This window comes from Coloeus monedula (genome assembly GCF_965178545.1).
Source record: "Coloeus monedula genome assembly, chromosome: 2".
NCBI lineage: Eukaryota > Metazoa > Chordata > Aves > Passeriformes > Corvidae > Coloeus > Coloeus monedula.
Genome location: NC_138782.1, coordinates 70,119,026 through 70,132,807, shown reverse-complemented (window position 1 = coordinate 70,132,807; position 13,782 = coordinate 70,119,026). Strand labels below are relative to the sequence as shown.

Sequence of the window (13,782 nt, the reverse complement as noted above, 5' to 3'; positions counted from 1 at the left end):
TTGGATCTTCATTTCTTTTGACCCTCCAGGAGCAGAGAGCAGTTGTTTTTGATGACATTTTTAAGGAACACAAGTTCCTACACAAAATGCTGAGCATTACTGTCTTAGTTACATCAGAATTTAAACCTGAGTCAGTGGGAAGATGGAATCAAAGAAATACACCACAAGTAGCTGACAGTATGCAGAAAGGATTTACACTTTTGTCTGAACACTTTGACTCTCGTAGGGGAAAAAAGAAGTCCAAGCCACAAGCCAGATAGCACACCCTTGATTGAGATACATTAAAACACTTATTTTAATGCACAGTTGCTAAAGCTGCCCACCCACTCATTTTTGCTCAAGTGATCACTATGGCATAAGTCAGGCAGGATTTTTCTGCATAGCTGGTTAAACATGCCAATTTCACAGGCTGCTTTCGGAAAAGGTTTCTGCTCTTGCTGCTTGGTTTAGCAGATGCTGGCTTGCAGTTCTGCACTCACAGTAGAGGATTAAGGAGACAGAAGGAACTTCAGGAAGGAATATGGCAATTGTCCAGTGTAAGCCCAGCTGCATCCAATAGGCATTCCCATCAAGGACTGCCCCCCGTTCTGTTATCTATTTGTCAAATCAACTTGACAATAATCTTCTGCTTGGAAAAATAGCGAGCCTAGTTCATCATTTAAGGCATAGGATTAGCTATTCCTGAAGATATGATGGAGAGGATGGAGGCAAGCAGGTAACAGCACAAAGCAGATCAGTGTGATAAGACACAAAGGTTTCGAAAGTACACTGGTTTGTGTGTTTGTAATTGCTTGAGTGCAAAGGAAAATAATCACAACCAAAACCATATGCCTTTCAAAACTTTACATCTCCAGCTGGCACAGCTAGTAGATATGTCAGAGAAGCACTAATAAGCAGAGAGAAAACTCTAGGGGGAATCTTTCTCTTCTCCATCTGTCATGGAGTAAATAGGTCTTATTGATTATCTACCACTTGATTTATACTAAATGCTTTCAAGCATTTCCCATTTATAATTTTCAAATACAAGAATAATTCAATTTTGATTTATGGGAATTACACAAGAGGTAATTTTTTCATCCAACCAGCAGCACTCAGCTGCACCACAGATATTAAGAAAATGAATAGAATGTTTTAGCTTTAAAATAGTAGCTGCCTGAGTTTTGAGGTCTTGGGTGGTAGTCTGAATAATGCAAGAAGAAGAGCAAAAAAGCTTCAGTGCTGGCTGTAGTTGAGTTTTTACTGTTCCTAATACTGGGTCACAGAAGATACAAAGGTTTTACAGCCCCACTATAAAACAGCTCTTTATCTTTTCTCCACTAATTCCATGGTGTCACATTTAACAAAACTAGGAAACTGAAGATAATATGGATGTTTGCAGATTAGCTGTCAGGTAATAAATAACACTAATTTCACATACCTACAAATGTAAAGGCACCTTATCACTGTTTAAGTTTCTCGCTCTTTGTAATGCCTGCAAACATTTTAACCCAGGCAAATTAGGGTATTGTTTTTGCTGTTTTTTCACTGGGATAAAATACACAGTCATAATATCCTTTTATCAAATTTCATGGTATAAAAGGCCCGTGGTGCTTAATTCAAGCTGTATGTTGTCAATGCAATTCCAGAATTCCTGTTTCGGAAGATGTATTTATCTTACCTTTTAGTCGTCTCGTCTTTTCACAGTGCTCTAAGTACCACTTGCCCAAGAAGATGCAGCTGTGACCCTGCCCAGTCAGTGCAATGCTACAGAGCTACAGAGATCCCCAGAGAGATTCCTTTTACCACCAGGAGACTCTACATCAGCCATAGCAAAATTAAACAACTCCAGGTAAGAAAATCCAGAAAAAGTACTTTTTGTAGTGCACTGTAACTTAAAGTTGGACTTCCCAGATGGTGGTGGTGTCTAGTGAGGAGAGAATCTTATTCCATGTTCTAAAAACTGATGAAGTGCTGCCAGATCTGGTTTTATTTTTACTCACTCTTTAAGGATATGTAAATATATTCCTGTAGTGTTTTCACATTCCTGCAGTCTCCAAGCACTAGTTCATGCTGTCACAATGATATTTTGTATGAAACTCAAAAAAATAGTGTTTTACACCTAGCAGCCAAAGGCTGACTTCTTTTATATATGGTCAAATAACCACTGACTTTCAGAGTAAGTTGTTAAAAGCTTTTGCTATTTTTGACACAATAGAACACTTTTTCACAGTAAAATGAAAGGTTTTATGTCATTAGTAAAATTTCCCTAATGAATGAAATTGAAGCTCTTTTTCCCCCTCTGGAGCGGCAAGTGTCAGGTACAACTGCAATTAGAAATGGCAGAGGAAGTAAGTTTGAGTCTAAAGCAAGCATGAGATGTTTCTATAAAAGCAATGCCAGGCCTATTTAATAACTCCCAAAAATGAGAGCAGCTTCTAACCAAAGCTGCCAGCTATTTGTGCTATTGAAAAAGTTTATTCGGGGTTTCCTGAGGCATCACTGGTTTGCATTATTAAAGGCAATCATTGTGCACTGCACTCTGGAATGGTACTTCTTTGTTTCTTACCCTGAAATACCTTTATTTAATAAATTCATCTTGTATAGATGGGCACAAGGGAAATATAACCACCTGTACTACACATGCTTACTGTGTATCAATTTACTACAAATAATAAGAAATGTGCACCTCAAATGAGATACATTTTATCTTACGAAGAATTTAACTGCTCTGAAATGCATCTTTGATTTCGCTCTCAGGACTACATAAAACAGGCTGGAAGGCAGCTTAGAGCAGCATCTGGAATACCTGTTGCCCACTGAGAAATAGTCAGTGATTGTACAGTTTTTCTCTGAGAAAGAGTTTACTCTTTTAGCAGCTACTAATATCTCTGGTTTTCTTGTTTTATCTCACATACCCAGAAGAGCCAAACATTGGTGTGATTTAGCTATATTCTAGGCAAACAAAAGATTTGTCAAATGAATTCTGTATTAGGAAATACGTTTTCTGTGCAAATTCTTCCTTCCTCCTCCCCACTATTTTCTTTCCAAGACAAGTAAGATGAAACATTTTCCCTTTCTTAGGCTAGTTGTCCATACCTGTCAGCAACTCCTCAGTTACAAGTAAAGTGGCCTTTAGGTTCTGACTAGAGCAAAAGACAAGTGTCATAAGGCATTTAAATGCTGGATATAAGTGAATGGAGTGGTGGGATAAATTCAAAACCAATGGTGTGGGAAACAATCTAAAAAGAGAGTTTTTCACTTTATACATTAATTCCACTGGCTGTGAGTCTGTCTTACTGCTACTACTGACTTTGCATTGAAAGGAAAAAAGTCCTTTCACGCTCTGTCTCTGTAGTTATGCAGGCTGTTTCCTTGAGATTATACTGGCTCTTTGGGTATATTTTTTTACTTTATTCCCCCATGAAACAAATTATACTTCTGAGGTCTTGACATCATAAATACCTGTGCTTAATTTTACACACCTGAGCAATTCCACTGGCACATATTATAGTGCTTGGGGAAACATGTCAGCTTGTAAAGTACATGTCTGCAAACACTGAAAGAACTCTATAGGACTTTAGGGTTTTGGTGTGGGATTCTTGTTTGTTTGGCTGGTTCGATTTGGGGTTTTTTTATTTGCTTAGTTTTTAAAATTCCTTTATTTACCTACTCATAGAGTACTTTCCTAAAGAAGTTGAATGGAAGCCTAGACTTCCCTCAGCTGACCTCCAAGAAACTTTTATGTGTAAGCATTCACAAATACTGTAGTTTGGCAATTAGGTGCCTCAGAAGAATAAAAAAATATTGTTTCAATTACTTCTGCACCTTAATTTGCATTGATTATTATTAAAATTGTGAAGAAATAATAATTTTAAAGCAATATATGTTTGTATACTAAATCAGTCTGTTTTAAAGAAAAAAAGAAAAAAAGAAATTTTTTTTTTTTTTTTTTACACAGGTCAGTTTTGTATTTGTTTTAACAGAGTTGATCAGCATTGAAAACAGTTCCTGGGATTTTTGCTTTTGGTAATTTCACAACCCAGGTTTTGCTATAAAAAGACATTATAAACAAAGTCATAGACAAAACTAGATTAATTTTAGCATCTTTTTTTCAGTATTTTCTGCTTCTTCCTTGATTTGAAGATCAATGATAATCTGTTTACTCTCACTTTAAGATTTAGTTTATTTCTCACTATATTAGTAAGTGGGTTTTATCTGCTAAAAGAAAATCATCTACTTTGCCCCCAGGATAGGGGACTGTTTTTAAAAAACTGCTTATAACAAATCCCAGGTCACACACAGCAACTTGAAAAGCAAAAAAAAGAAAAAGTCATTAAAATGACAAATTCCTTAAAATGTTTGTATTAAAATAACAGCATATTAGATCCACTTTAAGTTGATCAATGTTTTAAAATATAAAACTATAATAGTATCACTTTACAGGTAATCCAGTTAGAGAATAAAACACCACTTCCTAGCAAAAAAAAAGGAGCTGGTGGGCTTTCAAATATGTCTTAATTCATGTTAGAAAGACTGGGTGGTTTGTAAAAGCATGGATAAATGTTTAAGTCTCAAAACAGCACGGTCACAGAGCTTAGCAAAGCATACCAAATAGGTGGAAAAGAGAAATTATAATAATCCACATTAAGAAGTTTAACATCATTACAGAGTAAATGTGTATACATTGACCTTCAAGTAGCACTCTGTCACTTAATAAGATGAAAATTAAGCCTCTTAGAGACATACAGAAATCAACTGAGGAAAAGCAGAAAATATTGCTTTTGAATTTACAGGAGAAAATGTGTTGAATTGTGAAGGTTCATAATTGTTTCAATTTCCATAAGATGGTTTTATAATTACATGTGATTATGTTTTTGTGCTCTTGACCAATGCGGCTCTTTCCTATGTACAAGATCACCTTCCTAATCATGACCAAAACTGGACATCAGCAGTTCTGATATTGCTATATAGCTATATATGCACAAACCACTGCATTACAGAAAAAAAAATATATAATTTAGACAACTTTGTTATTTACTGTTGAGAATATAAGGGTTTTTAATGGGGGTACATTCCCTCTTTGAATTTAAATATAATTGATAGAGAAAGCTGCTTCAACAGAGGTTCCATATCTATACTCTCTCACTAATTGCATCAAATTTTGCAATTCAGAAATTGCTTTGCAAGACAGAATAAAATTAATCTGAACGATAAACTAAGGATACCACAGCAAAATGAAATCCGACTTGTCTTTCACAGCTGTGCAGGTTTTAATTTTAACAGAAATTAAAATGCAGTCTGTAGCTAAGATAAAGAGATACAGCCCAAAAATATGCAAGAGTTGGACACATGAAGCTGTAAGACATCTTTTAACAGTCAGCTTTATGAACTGATTTCACTTACACAAGTATGATAGCCAAATGTACCCAACCAGGATTATAGAATAAAATTACTACCCAGCACCTGTACTGCAAAAGGACTTGTACTGCCCTCCATGCAGATTCCTGACTGGGATGAGGGGTTATGCTGTACAATAGGCTTTATAGCTTCCCCCAGTGAGAGTAAAATACCATGCTCTGGGGGAAATAGCATAAAGAATATAGTGTTACTTTAGTGTCTCTTACTGGCATGGTACTCCTGAGACCTGTAGTGAGATGTTTTTGGACATGGGAAGGGAAAACAGGTGAGGACACTCCTTCGCACTATTCCTGTGCAGAACACCTGTTCATCTTGGTTTTTTGGGGGGATTCCCATATAAATGGTTTTTTAAGACTCAGTCACTCAGGTCAGTGGGAAGTATACCTGGCAATTTCAGAAAACCAGTTTTAACTACTGGTGTGCTTGGAGAACTCTCTGGCTCACCCTCACTGCATGCTTCCTTCTATCTCAGCTCAGAGAAAGCTGCCAGATTCACTTAGGTTTGCTACTTTAACTTGAGACAAAAGAGGGCAAGCTTTGCAAACAAGGACGTTCCAACAGAGCAGAAAAATAATGAAACAATTGTGTGCCTCTTGGTATTAGTCATAGTCAACATTTAAGTACCATTTACCACTGCAAAGCATCTGTTTATTACCAACTAATAAAAACTAAGTTTCTGTAAAAACAATCTGTTCCACAGAGGTGATTTTTCAGGCCAGGTTGATCTGACACTTTTGGTTTGGTAATCTTAATAGGTGAGGCTTTTATTTTAAAAAAGAAGGAGGCAGTGGGGTAGAGAAAAGTGTCGGTGTCAGATTTTAGTTTTCTGCCAAAACAGGAGCAAGAGGTAAAGATATCCATGTGTACTCCCTCTGGGGAATACATGCTGCAGTGACAGTACTGCTGATATATGGAAATGGCTGTATCATGAGCTCAAAACTGCTCTAGCAAGCACCACTGAGCACAATGAACATTAACAACCATCTACTCTCTGCAAAGATTTCTGCCACTGGGGATATTAGTGTTCCATTTTATATAGGCTATCCACCAGGAGGAAATAAAAGGAATATTCCTTCTTCAAGTGTATGTGGTTGTGCAAAACCTGACACAGCACAGACTTAAACCACAAAATTCTAGAAATGTAAGTAAATACTGGCAAGCCACAGGTACTTATAGTAATAACTCTACCATTACCACTTAGTTTCTCATTCTAAATACATTGTTTTTCAGCATATACTAGCAATTGTCCAAGCATCCAGAAGGAGTAACCAGTGAAGATATCTATAAATGTACTGTCATATTAATTTTTTTTTTCCTCTTTAAGTTTACTGACTTCAGGAGAATGACAGTCCTTGAAGAGCTGGTCCTGTCATGCAGTGGCACAGAATCAATAGAAAACAACACTTTCAAAGCTCTGAGTACCTTGAAGTCCCTGGAACTCTGCAAAAATCAGCTAAAGCAAATACCCACCTTTCTCCCATCTGGCCTTGAAATTTTAAAGCTCGCTGATAACTCCATAAGTGCTCTGCATGCATCTGATTTGGCAGGTTTGATGAAACTAAGGGTGCTTGATCTTCGGAACAACTTGATTGCAACTCTGCCTCCGAGTGCATTTTCTTCCCTTTACAATTTACAAAGTCTGATCCTGGATGGCAACAACATGGAATCTGTGTCTGCACCACTCAGGCTTCCTAGGCTGAAGTATCTGAGCATGGCTGATAATAAACTGAATATGCTCCCAGTCAACTTCTTTGCATCTTTCCAAAGTCTCCATTTTCTCAGCTTAAGTGGTAACTTTCTGACAAAAGTGCCTCTTGACCTACCTAAATCCCTGCTGTCACTAAAATTAGAGAAAAACCAACTTAAAATGGTGAGACTTCAAGATGTGAAACACCTAGAAAACCTGTCTGAGTTCCTTCTGTCAGAAAATCAACTGATGTCAATAGATGGTGCCCAGCTTCTTCCTAACTTAACAACACTGGAGCTCTCTAAGAACCAGCTCCACACCGTGCCCCTCAGGCTGCCTGGCAGGCTGCAGAAACTCGACTGCAGCAATAACCTGATTCAAACGGTGACAGCGCAGGACTTTCAAGGACTTCAAGACCTGAAGCATTTGTTTCTTGACAACAACGCTGTCAGCACGTTTGAGGCGGGAGCTCTCCAGCAGTGTGCGCAGCTTTCCAATCTGGCTCTGGAACAGAATCTCCTCAGCTCTATTCCGCTGAGGCAAGTGAATCTCAGGACAGCTGGTTCCAAGGTGTCATCTCTCCTTCCCTGCAGTATGAGAACGAGAGCCAAAAATTGGTATTCAGACCCAGTCATGGTAGAAGTCTGTCCATACCATAAACCCACTGCCGTAACTAGCACTAATTAGCACTCCTGTTAACAGTCTCAGAGTAGAAGTAGAGCTGCTCTCATTACATCTGTGGCCCCCAATGAATCTGCTCATTTTGCATCTCTCCCTGCCCCTGAGACCATTTTTTTTAATTAGCACACCAATAAGGAGAACCTGCTAGGAAAATGTAACAGACTTACTACCAAGGTTATACTGCTACTTAGATTTACCTGCCCCCATAAAAGAAAAATAATAGAGCATTTGATAAAAAGGATAGATAGCAATTTTAAAGCTGATGTTACTACCAAACCATACCAAGTTTATTATTGTTAAAATATTAAGATTTTGGGAGCTGAGTCTGATCAAAAAGAATGCACTTTTTTAGTGATACTGGCATTCCCAGCTTCATTAAATTCACACATTACAAGGTATTTGGAATGCATATAAAGTCTCGAGCTTCAGGCTATAAGAAAAATTCCAGTCAACAGAGTACAGAAGAAACATCCCTTGGGCACACTGTGTTCATTAATGCTCTGCTTAGAAGATGTCTCACATTCATCTGAGTGCTGGAACTGGCCATTATCAGGGATGGCATATTAAGCCAAATGGTGGCTGTCCTGATATAAAGTGGCAATTTTATTATTAAAAAAAGCTGTGCAATAAGATGGCATAAAAATAGTGAAGTAATTCCATTAACATCAACTTCTTTAACAAAACTGGACTGTTAGATTTTATTTTTATGGCTTGTAGATAGTTTTAACTAGCCTAAATAAATAATGCAGCAAAATTTCAATTCATTTAGCATCATGTCCTTTAGCATTTGAATCTATTTGGCAACAGCTTTATAATCAGAAAGTGATTTAGTGGTGTATAAATATTTGATTTCAGTCTAGCTTGACAGGAATGTTTAATGCTTTCTAGTTACTTTAGTATTGTCTAATCCATCTTATTTTACAACCTTCATAGTCAAGAGAATTAACAGCATGGAGTTCTCTACTAGCCTTTAAATAGTATGACTTTTAAGGAGATTTTGGGGACCTTTCATTCCAAGAGTAAATACAGATTTCCAGGGAGGGCTGTAAACATAAAAGAGGTGAAGGAAATGACAAAATATAAAATCTATATACTCAATTTAATTGTCTGATGATGACCAGGTACACATGAATATACAGAAAAAAAAATATTACTTTTGACTTTTATCTGAGAACTATGTCAGGTGTAAAAGGTTAAAAAAAATATGATTGATATGCTAAAATGAATAGGTCTTGGCAGCTTTTTGGCAGAAATGAGGAGAAAGAAAGCTTCTTTCTCTTCTGAGAAGAAAATAATCCACAAGTCCAAGTATTTTCAGGACTTTTAGAGAAGACCTGTACTTCATAAAATCCCACAGGGTGTGGTGAAAATGCAGGGAAGAATCTGATGCTATACCTTAGAGTGGGAATAGCACATTGTGGCTGTCATGGTCAGCTCCTGAGTGAGCATGGCTCCTCTTCCAGCTGTAGGGTCACTCATCACGTCCTCAGTCGTGTTATTTTTTCTAAATCAACACAGCCTGAAGTCAAACAATATAGCCATAAAGTTTAAGTCTAACATTAGTACAATAAGACTCTTCACAGGTTTAAGGACTTGCTGGTCAGGCTTTGGACTATAATCAGTCTGGATAAACCTCTTGGGTGATTTCCCGCTGCCTCTGACATCAGTGGCACTAGGGTTTTACCCCAGACTACCCTTCTGACATTACATATTGGGCAACTATAACTGCTGTGTTTAGGTTTCAAAACAGATTTATTGCAGTCACAAGCATTTGGTAAGGTCAGTTTTTGTGGAGTGAATCACCATTCAATACATGAAATTCTCATCTCCCCAGGAAAAACAGCACAATACAGAACTGCCCTACTCTTGAAATAGTGACATTAAACTTGTCAGGTTTTCACAAATCTGGGAACCATCTTTCAGCTTGAGAGGTTCAAAGTTAGCTTCACAAAAAACAATCAGTGAGGGTCATGATGTACCCTCTTACTGATTTTCAAAGGTATCTCATATCATTACAGTGAGATAAACTATCCCATGAGCCATTACCAGGTACCTTTGTGGTGTACTGCTTCTACTCTAGATAGATCGTGGTAGTATTATTATAATTTCCCTGAGAGCTTCAGTAAGTTTCCTTAAAATCTGTAACCTTGACTTAATTTCATCACCTTGCATACTACCATAGTGAGGTGATTTTTAAGATACTTTCAAATTAATTTTATTAAAGATATTCCATGCCAATGCTTTTCTGTTAAGCACTTGTCACTAACTATATCAGAGGGAAATTAAAAAGTCATAAGTGAGCAAGACTTTTGAAATTCAAGTATTTTCATATAAATTTGTAATGTATATTAAAATAAGAATTATACTGACCTGTCTAGTATCATATCCAGAGATTATCAGCTTTTTCTCTTCTTCCAAATGTAACCAGTTCTAAATCTCAAAAGTGCTATTTAAAAAGACTGTCAGAAAGCACTTATATTTTCCCTGTTGCTGATTTCTTAACAGATTATCATCAGATGAACTACTGCTGTGATGATTAATGTTTGAGTCTGATGGGAGCAGGAGAACAAAATGGAAGAAAAATTATAATTCTTTATGAACTAAAAAACGTTTTTAAACAAATCATATATAGAAGTACCTGAAGGAGCAGTGTTGCCACAATTGTCTAAACTTTTGGTCTTTCATGGTGCTATAATTTGGTAATTGGCATTGAAGAGTACAAAAAGCATTTTTAAATTTGACAGTAAATTAAACAGCTAATTTTCTCCATAGTACAGCACAGGACTGCTGTTTAGTTCAGCTGCATGAACAGTCAGTACATGTCAAAACTGCAGTAATTTGGGAAAACAGTTCTAGGGTGCAGACACAGTACACCTATAATGTAAAAACAAAGAACAAACAAGCAAACAAATAAACAAACCCAACCCAAACCCAATATGAACATCTTTCTTTGCAGAAGATTGCATTTTTTAGTGATAACTTTATTTTAGTACATCAGATGTGCCTGGACCAAATACCACTTACAGAAACAGTATGATGAACATAACACCTTTGTATTGTTTTATTTTTATTTAGACTTCCAGACACCCTTGCTAGATTGGATCTAAAAGGAAATGACATAGAGGATGTTGGAGAACAAGAGCTGAAGGACTTGAAACAGCTCCAGGTTTTAAATTTACGGAATAACAAGATTTCTCTCTTGGATCGCAAAGTCTTGGAGTATTTACCTCGTCTTCGTCATCTGTATTTGGATGGAAACCCTTGGAACTGCACCTGTGACCTTCTCAGAACCAGAAGAGCACTGGTGGCCAAAGGGACGGATGTCTGGGGAGGGCAGTGTGCAGCGCCAGCACAAAGCCGAGGAGAAAGTTGGATGTCTTCCAAGAAGATTCTGCAGCAGTGTGAAGACAATCTGTCTTCAATGGAAAGAGGCAAAGAAGATAGAAAGAAAATGAAACCCAATGAGGCCTCCAGTGTTGGAGTGAACACAGATGATGACTACTATGATTATGAATTAGATTAATGCCACAGTTTATCTGTAGTGAACCTGAAAGTTGTCTGGAGCTACCCATTGGCACCAGTGTTTCTACTGACAAGCAGTCTTCTCATCTGTCATTAGCTTTTCCTGGCCTATTTGTACTACAAGAGGTAATAGCCAGTGACAGAAGGGCTACAGTAAGGGTGCCATCGTGAAACTGAATATTGTTAAAAAAAAGATTTGATTTGTTTTTCTATGCCATTAGTACTATGTAGTTTAAGGAAAGCAAGAATACAGTTACTAGCTCTTAGAAAAGCAGTCTGTAACTCTGTATGGACCTTTTATAGTAGAACATTCTGATAGTTGCATAAAACCCCTACAAATAAAATTCTGCAATACCACAAGACACCATTACTAGGAGTCTGGCATTCAATACATTTAAACTCATGGGTCTGCAGGTTGACATGCAGAGTTACACTGATGTGAGCAATTTCTTGGGATTGTTCAGAAATTCTTGCTTTTGAGAAATTGGTTTCAGTTTTCCTGAAGCATTTCCCTCTTTTATTTATTTTAGACTGTTTTAAATAACATTAGACTAAATTAGCTGATCTCCAGCAAAACACAGAAGGCTTATCTTCATCACAGCAAGTGAAATAAACAGAAGAATCAGTGTCCTGGTTAATGAGATTTAATACTAGTTCTGAAGTTAATTAATAGCAAGAAATGAAAACACTGAGGTCAAGTTGACCGGATTCTATTGCTGTAAACAAAAGAAGGGAGATTCTCAGGAAATAGATCCTGGCAAATATTAGGATAAGGTGAAGTGAGATAAAGCTTTTGTAAGAGTTTATTTTGGTATCTGAATACCTAATTTGCTACAATATAGCTCAAGATGCTGTGTATATACTTTTAGGTTAGGTGTACTTAACGTTCAAGTACACACTGCAAGTGTCCCCCTTCACTAGCTGAAACTTTCCAGACGTGTGTGCACACACACACACAAAATGACTTAATGCTATATAATTAATGCATTAACTCTGACATACACACAAATTTTATCAAGCAGTTCCCAAAGTGCTTGAAAACTAAACAAAGCTAGATTAGTGAGACCACTAAAACCAGTGACTTACAAACAGTCACTTAAGTTAGTTCATGATCTCAGATGATAACTGATGAGTAATTACATCAGGAAATTACTTTTCAAAGCAGTTTCTATTATTTTTTATCTTCCGTTGGCATTCAGTAACTGTGTAATCACTCACCTCCACGAAGGCTGATTTCTCAGGTGTCAGAGTGCAGCTATTTGGTTATGTCTCCTACGCAAATGTGATTGACACATGGGTTTCTTAGGTCACTCAACACATTTAGCTATACAACTGGTATAGAGAGACCTATTACAGACTCATTTTTCTTTACATTCCCTTATCATCAGACTCTGCAGAGGAATCTGCACAGGTTGGATCAATGGGCTGACGCCAACTGTGTGAGAGTGAACAAGGCCAAGTGCCAGGCCCTGCCCTTGGGTCGCAACAACCCCTTGCAGCACTACAGGCTGGGGCAGAGTGGCTGGAAAGATGCCCAGCAGAAAAGGACCTGGGGGTGCTGGTCAACAGGGTGTGAGCCAGTGTGCCCAGGTGGCCAAGAAGGCCGATGGCATCCTGGCCTGTATCAGCAACAGTGTGGCCAGCAGGACCAGGGCAGTGATTGTCCCTCTGTACTCGGCACTGGAGAGGCCACACCTTGAATGCTGGGCTCAGTTTTGGGTCCCTCACTACAAGAAAGGCATTGAGGTGCTGGAGCATGTCCAGAGAAGGGCAATGGAGCTGGTGAAGGGCCTAGGGAATGAGTCCTGTGAGGAGCAGCTGAAGGAGCCGAGGTTCTTTAGCCCGGAGGAGACTCCAGGGGGAGCTGATCACTCTCTTCAACTGCCTGAAAGGAGGCGGTAGCAAGACTGGGGTCAGTTTCTTCTCCCACGTGACAAGTGATAGGACCGGAGGAGATGGCCTCAGGCTGCACCAGGGGAGGTTTAAATTGGATATCGTGAGAAATTTCTTCATGGAAAGTGTTGTCAAGCATTGGCACAGACTTCCCAGGGAAGTGGTGGAATCATCACCGCGGACAAGTTCAAAAGTTGCGGATGTGGCACTTAAGAACATAGTTAAGCCATGGACTTGGCAGTGCTGGGTTAACAGTGGGAGCTGATGATCTTAGAGGTCGTTTCCAACCTTAATGATTCTATGATTCTATGGTCAGTCACCCAAATCTTTGGTAGCTAAAGATTTAGATATTTATGAAACAGCACAAGCCTTCCTTGCAGTTCGACTGTGTTATTTCTGCTGGCTAATGCTGGTCTGTATTAGAAGCCTGGGAAGTAGTTATTTTCTGAGCAAGAGAAATATTTTCGTGATACAGAATTCTTCATTCAATTTTATATTGGCAGATTCTTTTAATATAGTGCTTTAAACATCTCCGTGGCATCTCAGTCCACCCGTCAGTCTGACAGCATCGGGCAGGCATTAGCTCTTACTTAATCTTTCAC

The 13,782-nt window shown here is 38.1% G+C and overlaps 1 protein-coding gene across 1 annotated transcript; it reads left to right on the top strand.

The window, feature by feature from the left end:
* Positions 1-1,642: 1,642 nt before the first annotated feature.
* LOC309570126 (nephrocan-like) lies at positions 1,643-11,288 on the top strand (the record flags this gene model as incomplete). The annotated part of the gene is made up of 3 exons (XM_082276753.1): positions 1,643-1,828; positions 6,722-7,623; positions 10,841-11,288. 3 exons carry the CDS (start codon positions 1,643-1,645, stop codon positions 11,286-11,288), a joined length of 1,536 nt encoding a protein of 511 aa, XP_082132879.1.
* Between the last annotated feature and the right edge of the window lie 2,494 nt (positions 11,289-13,782).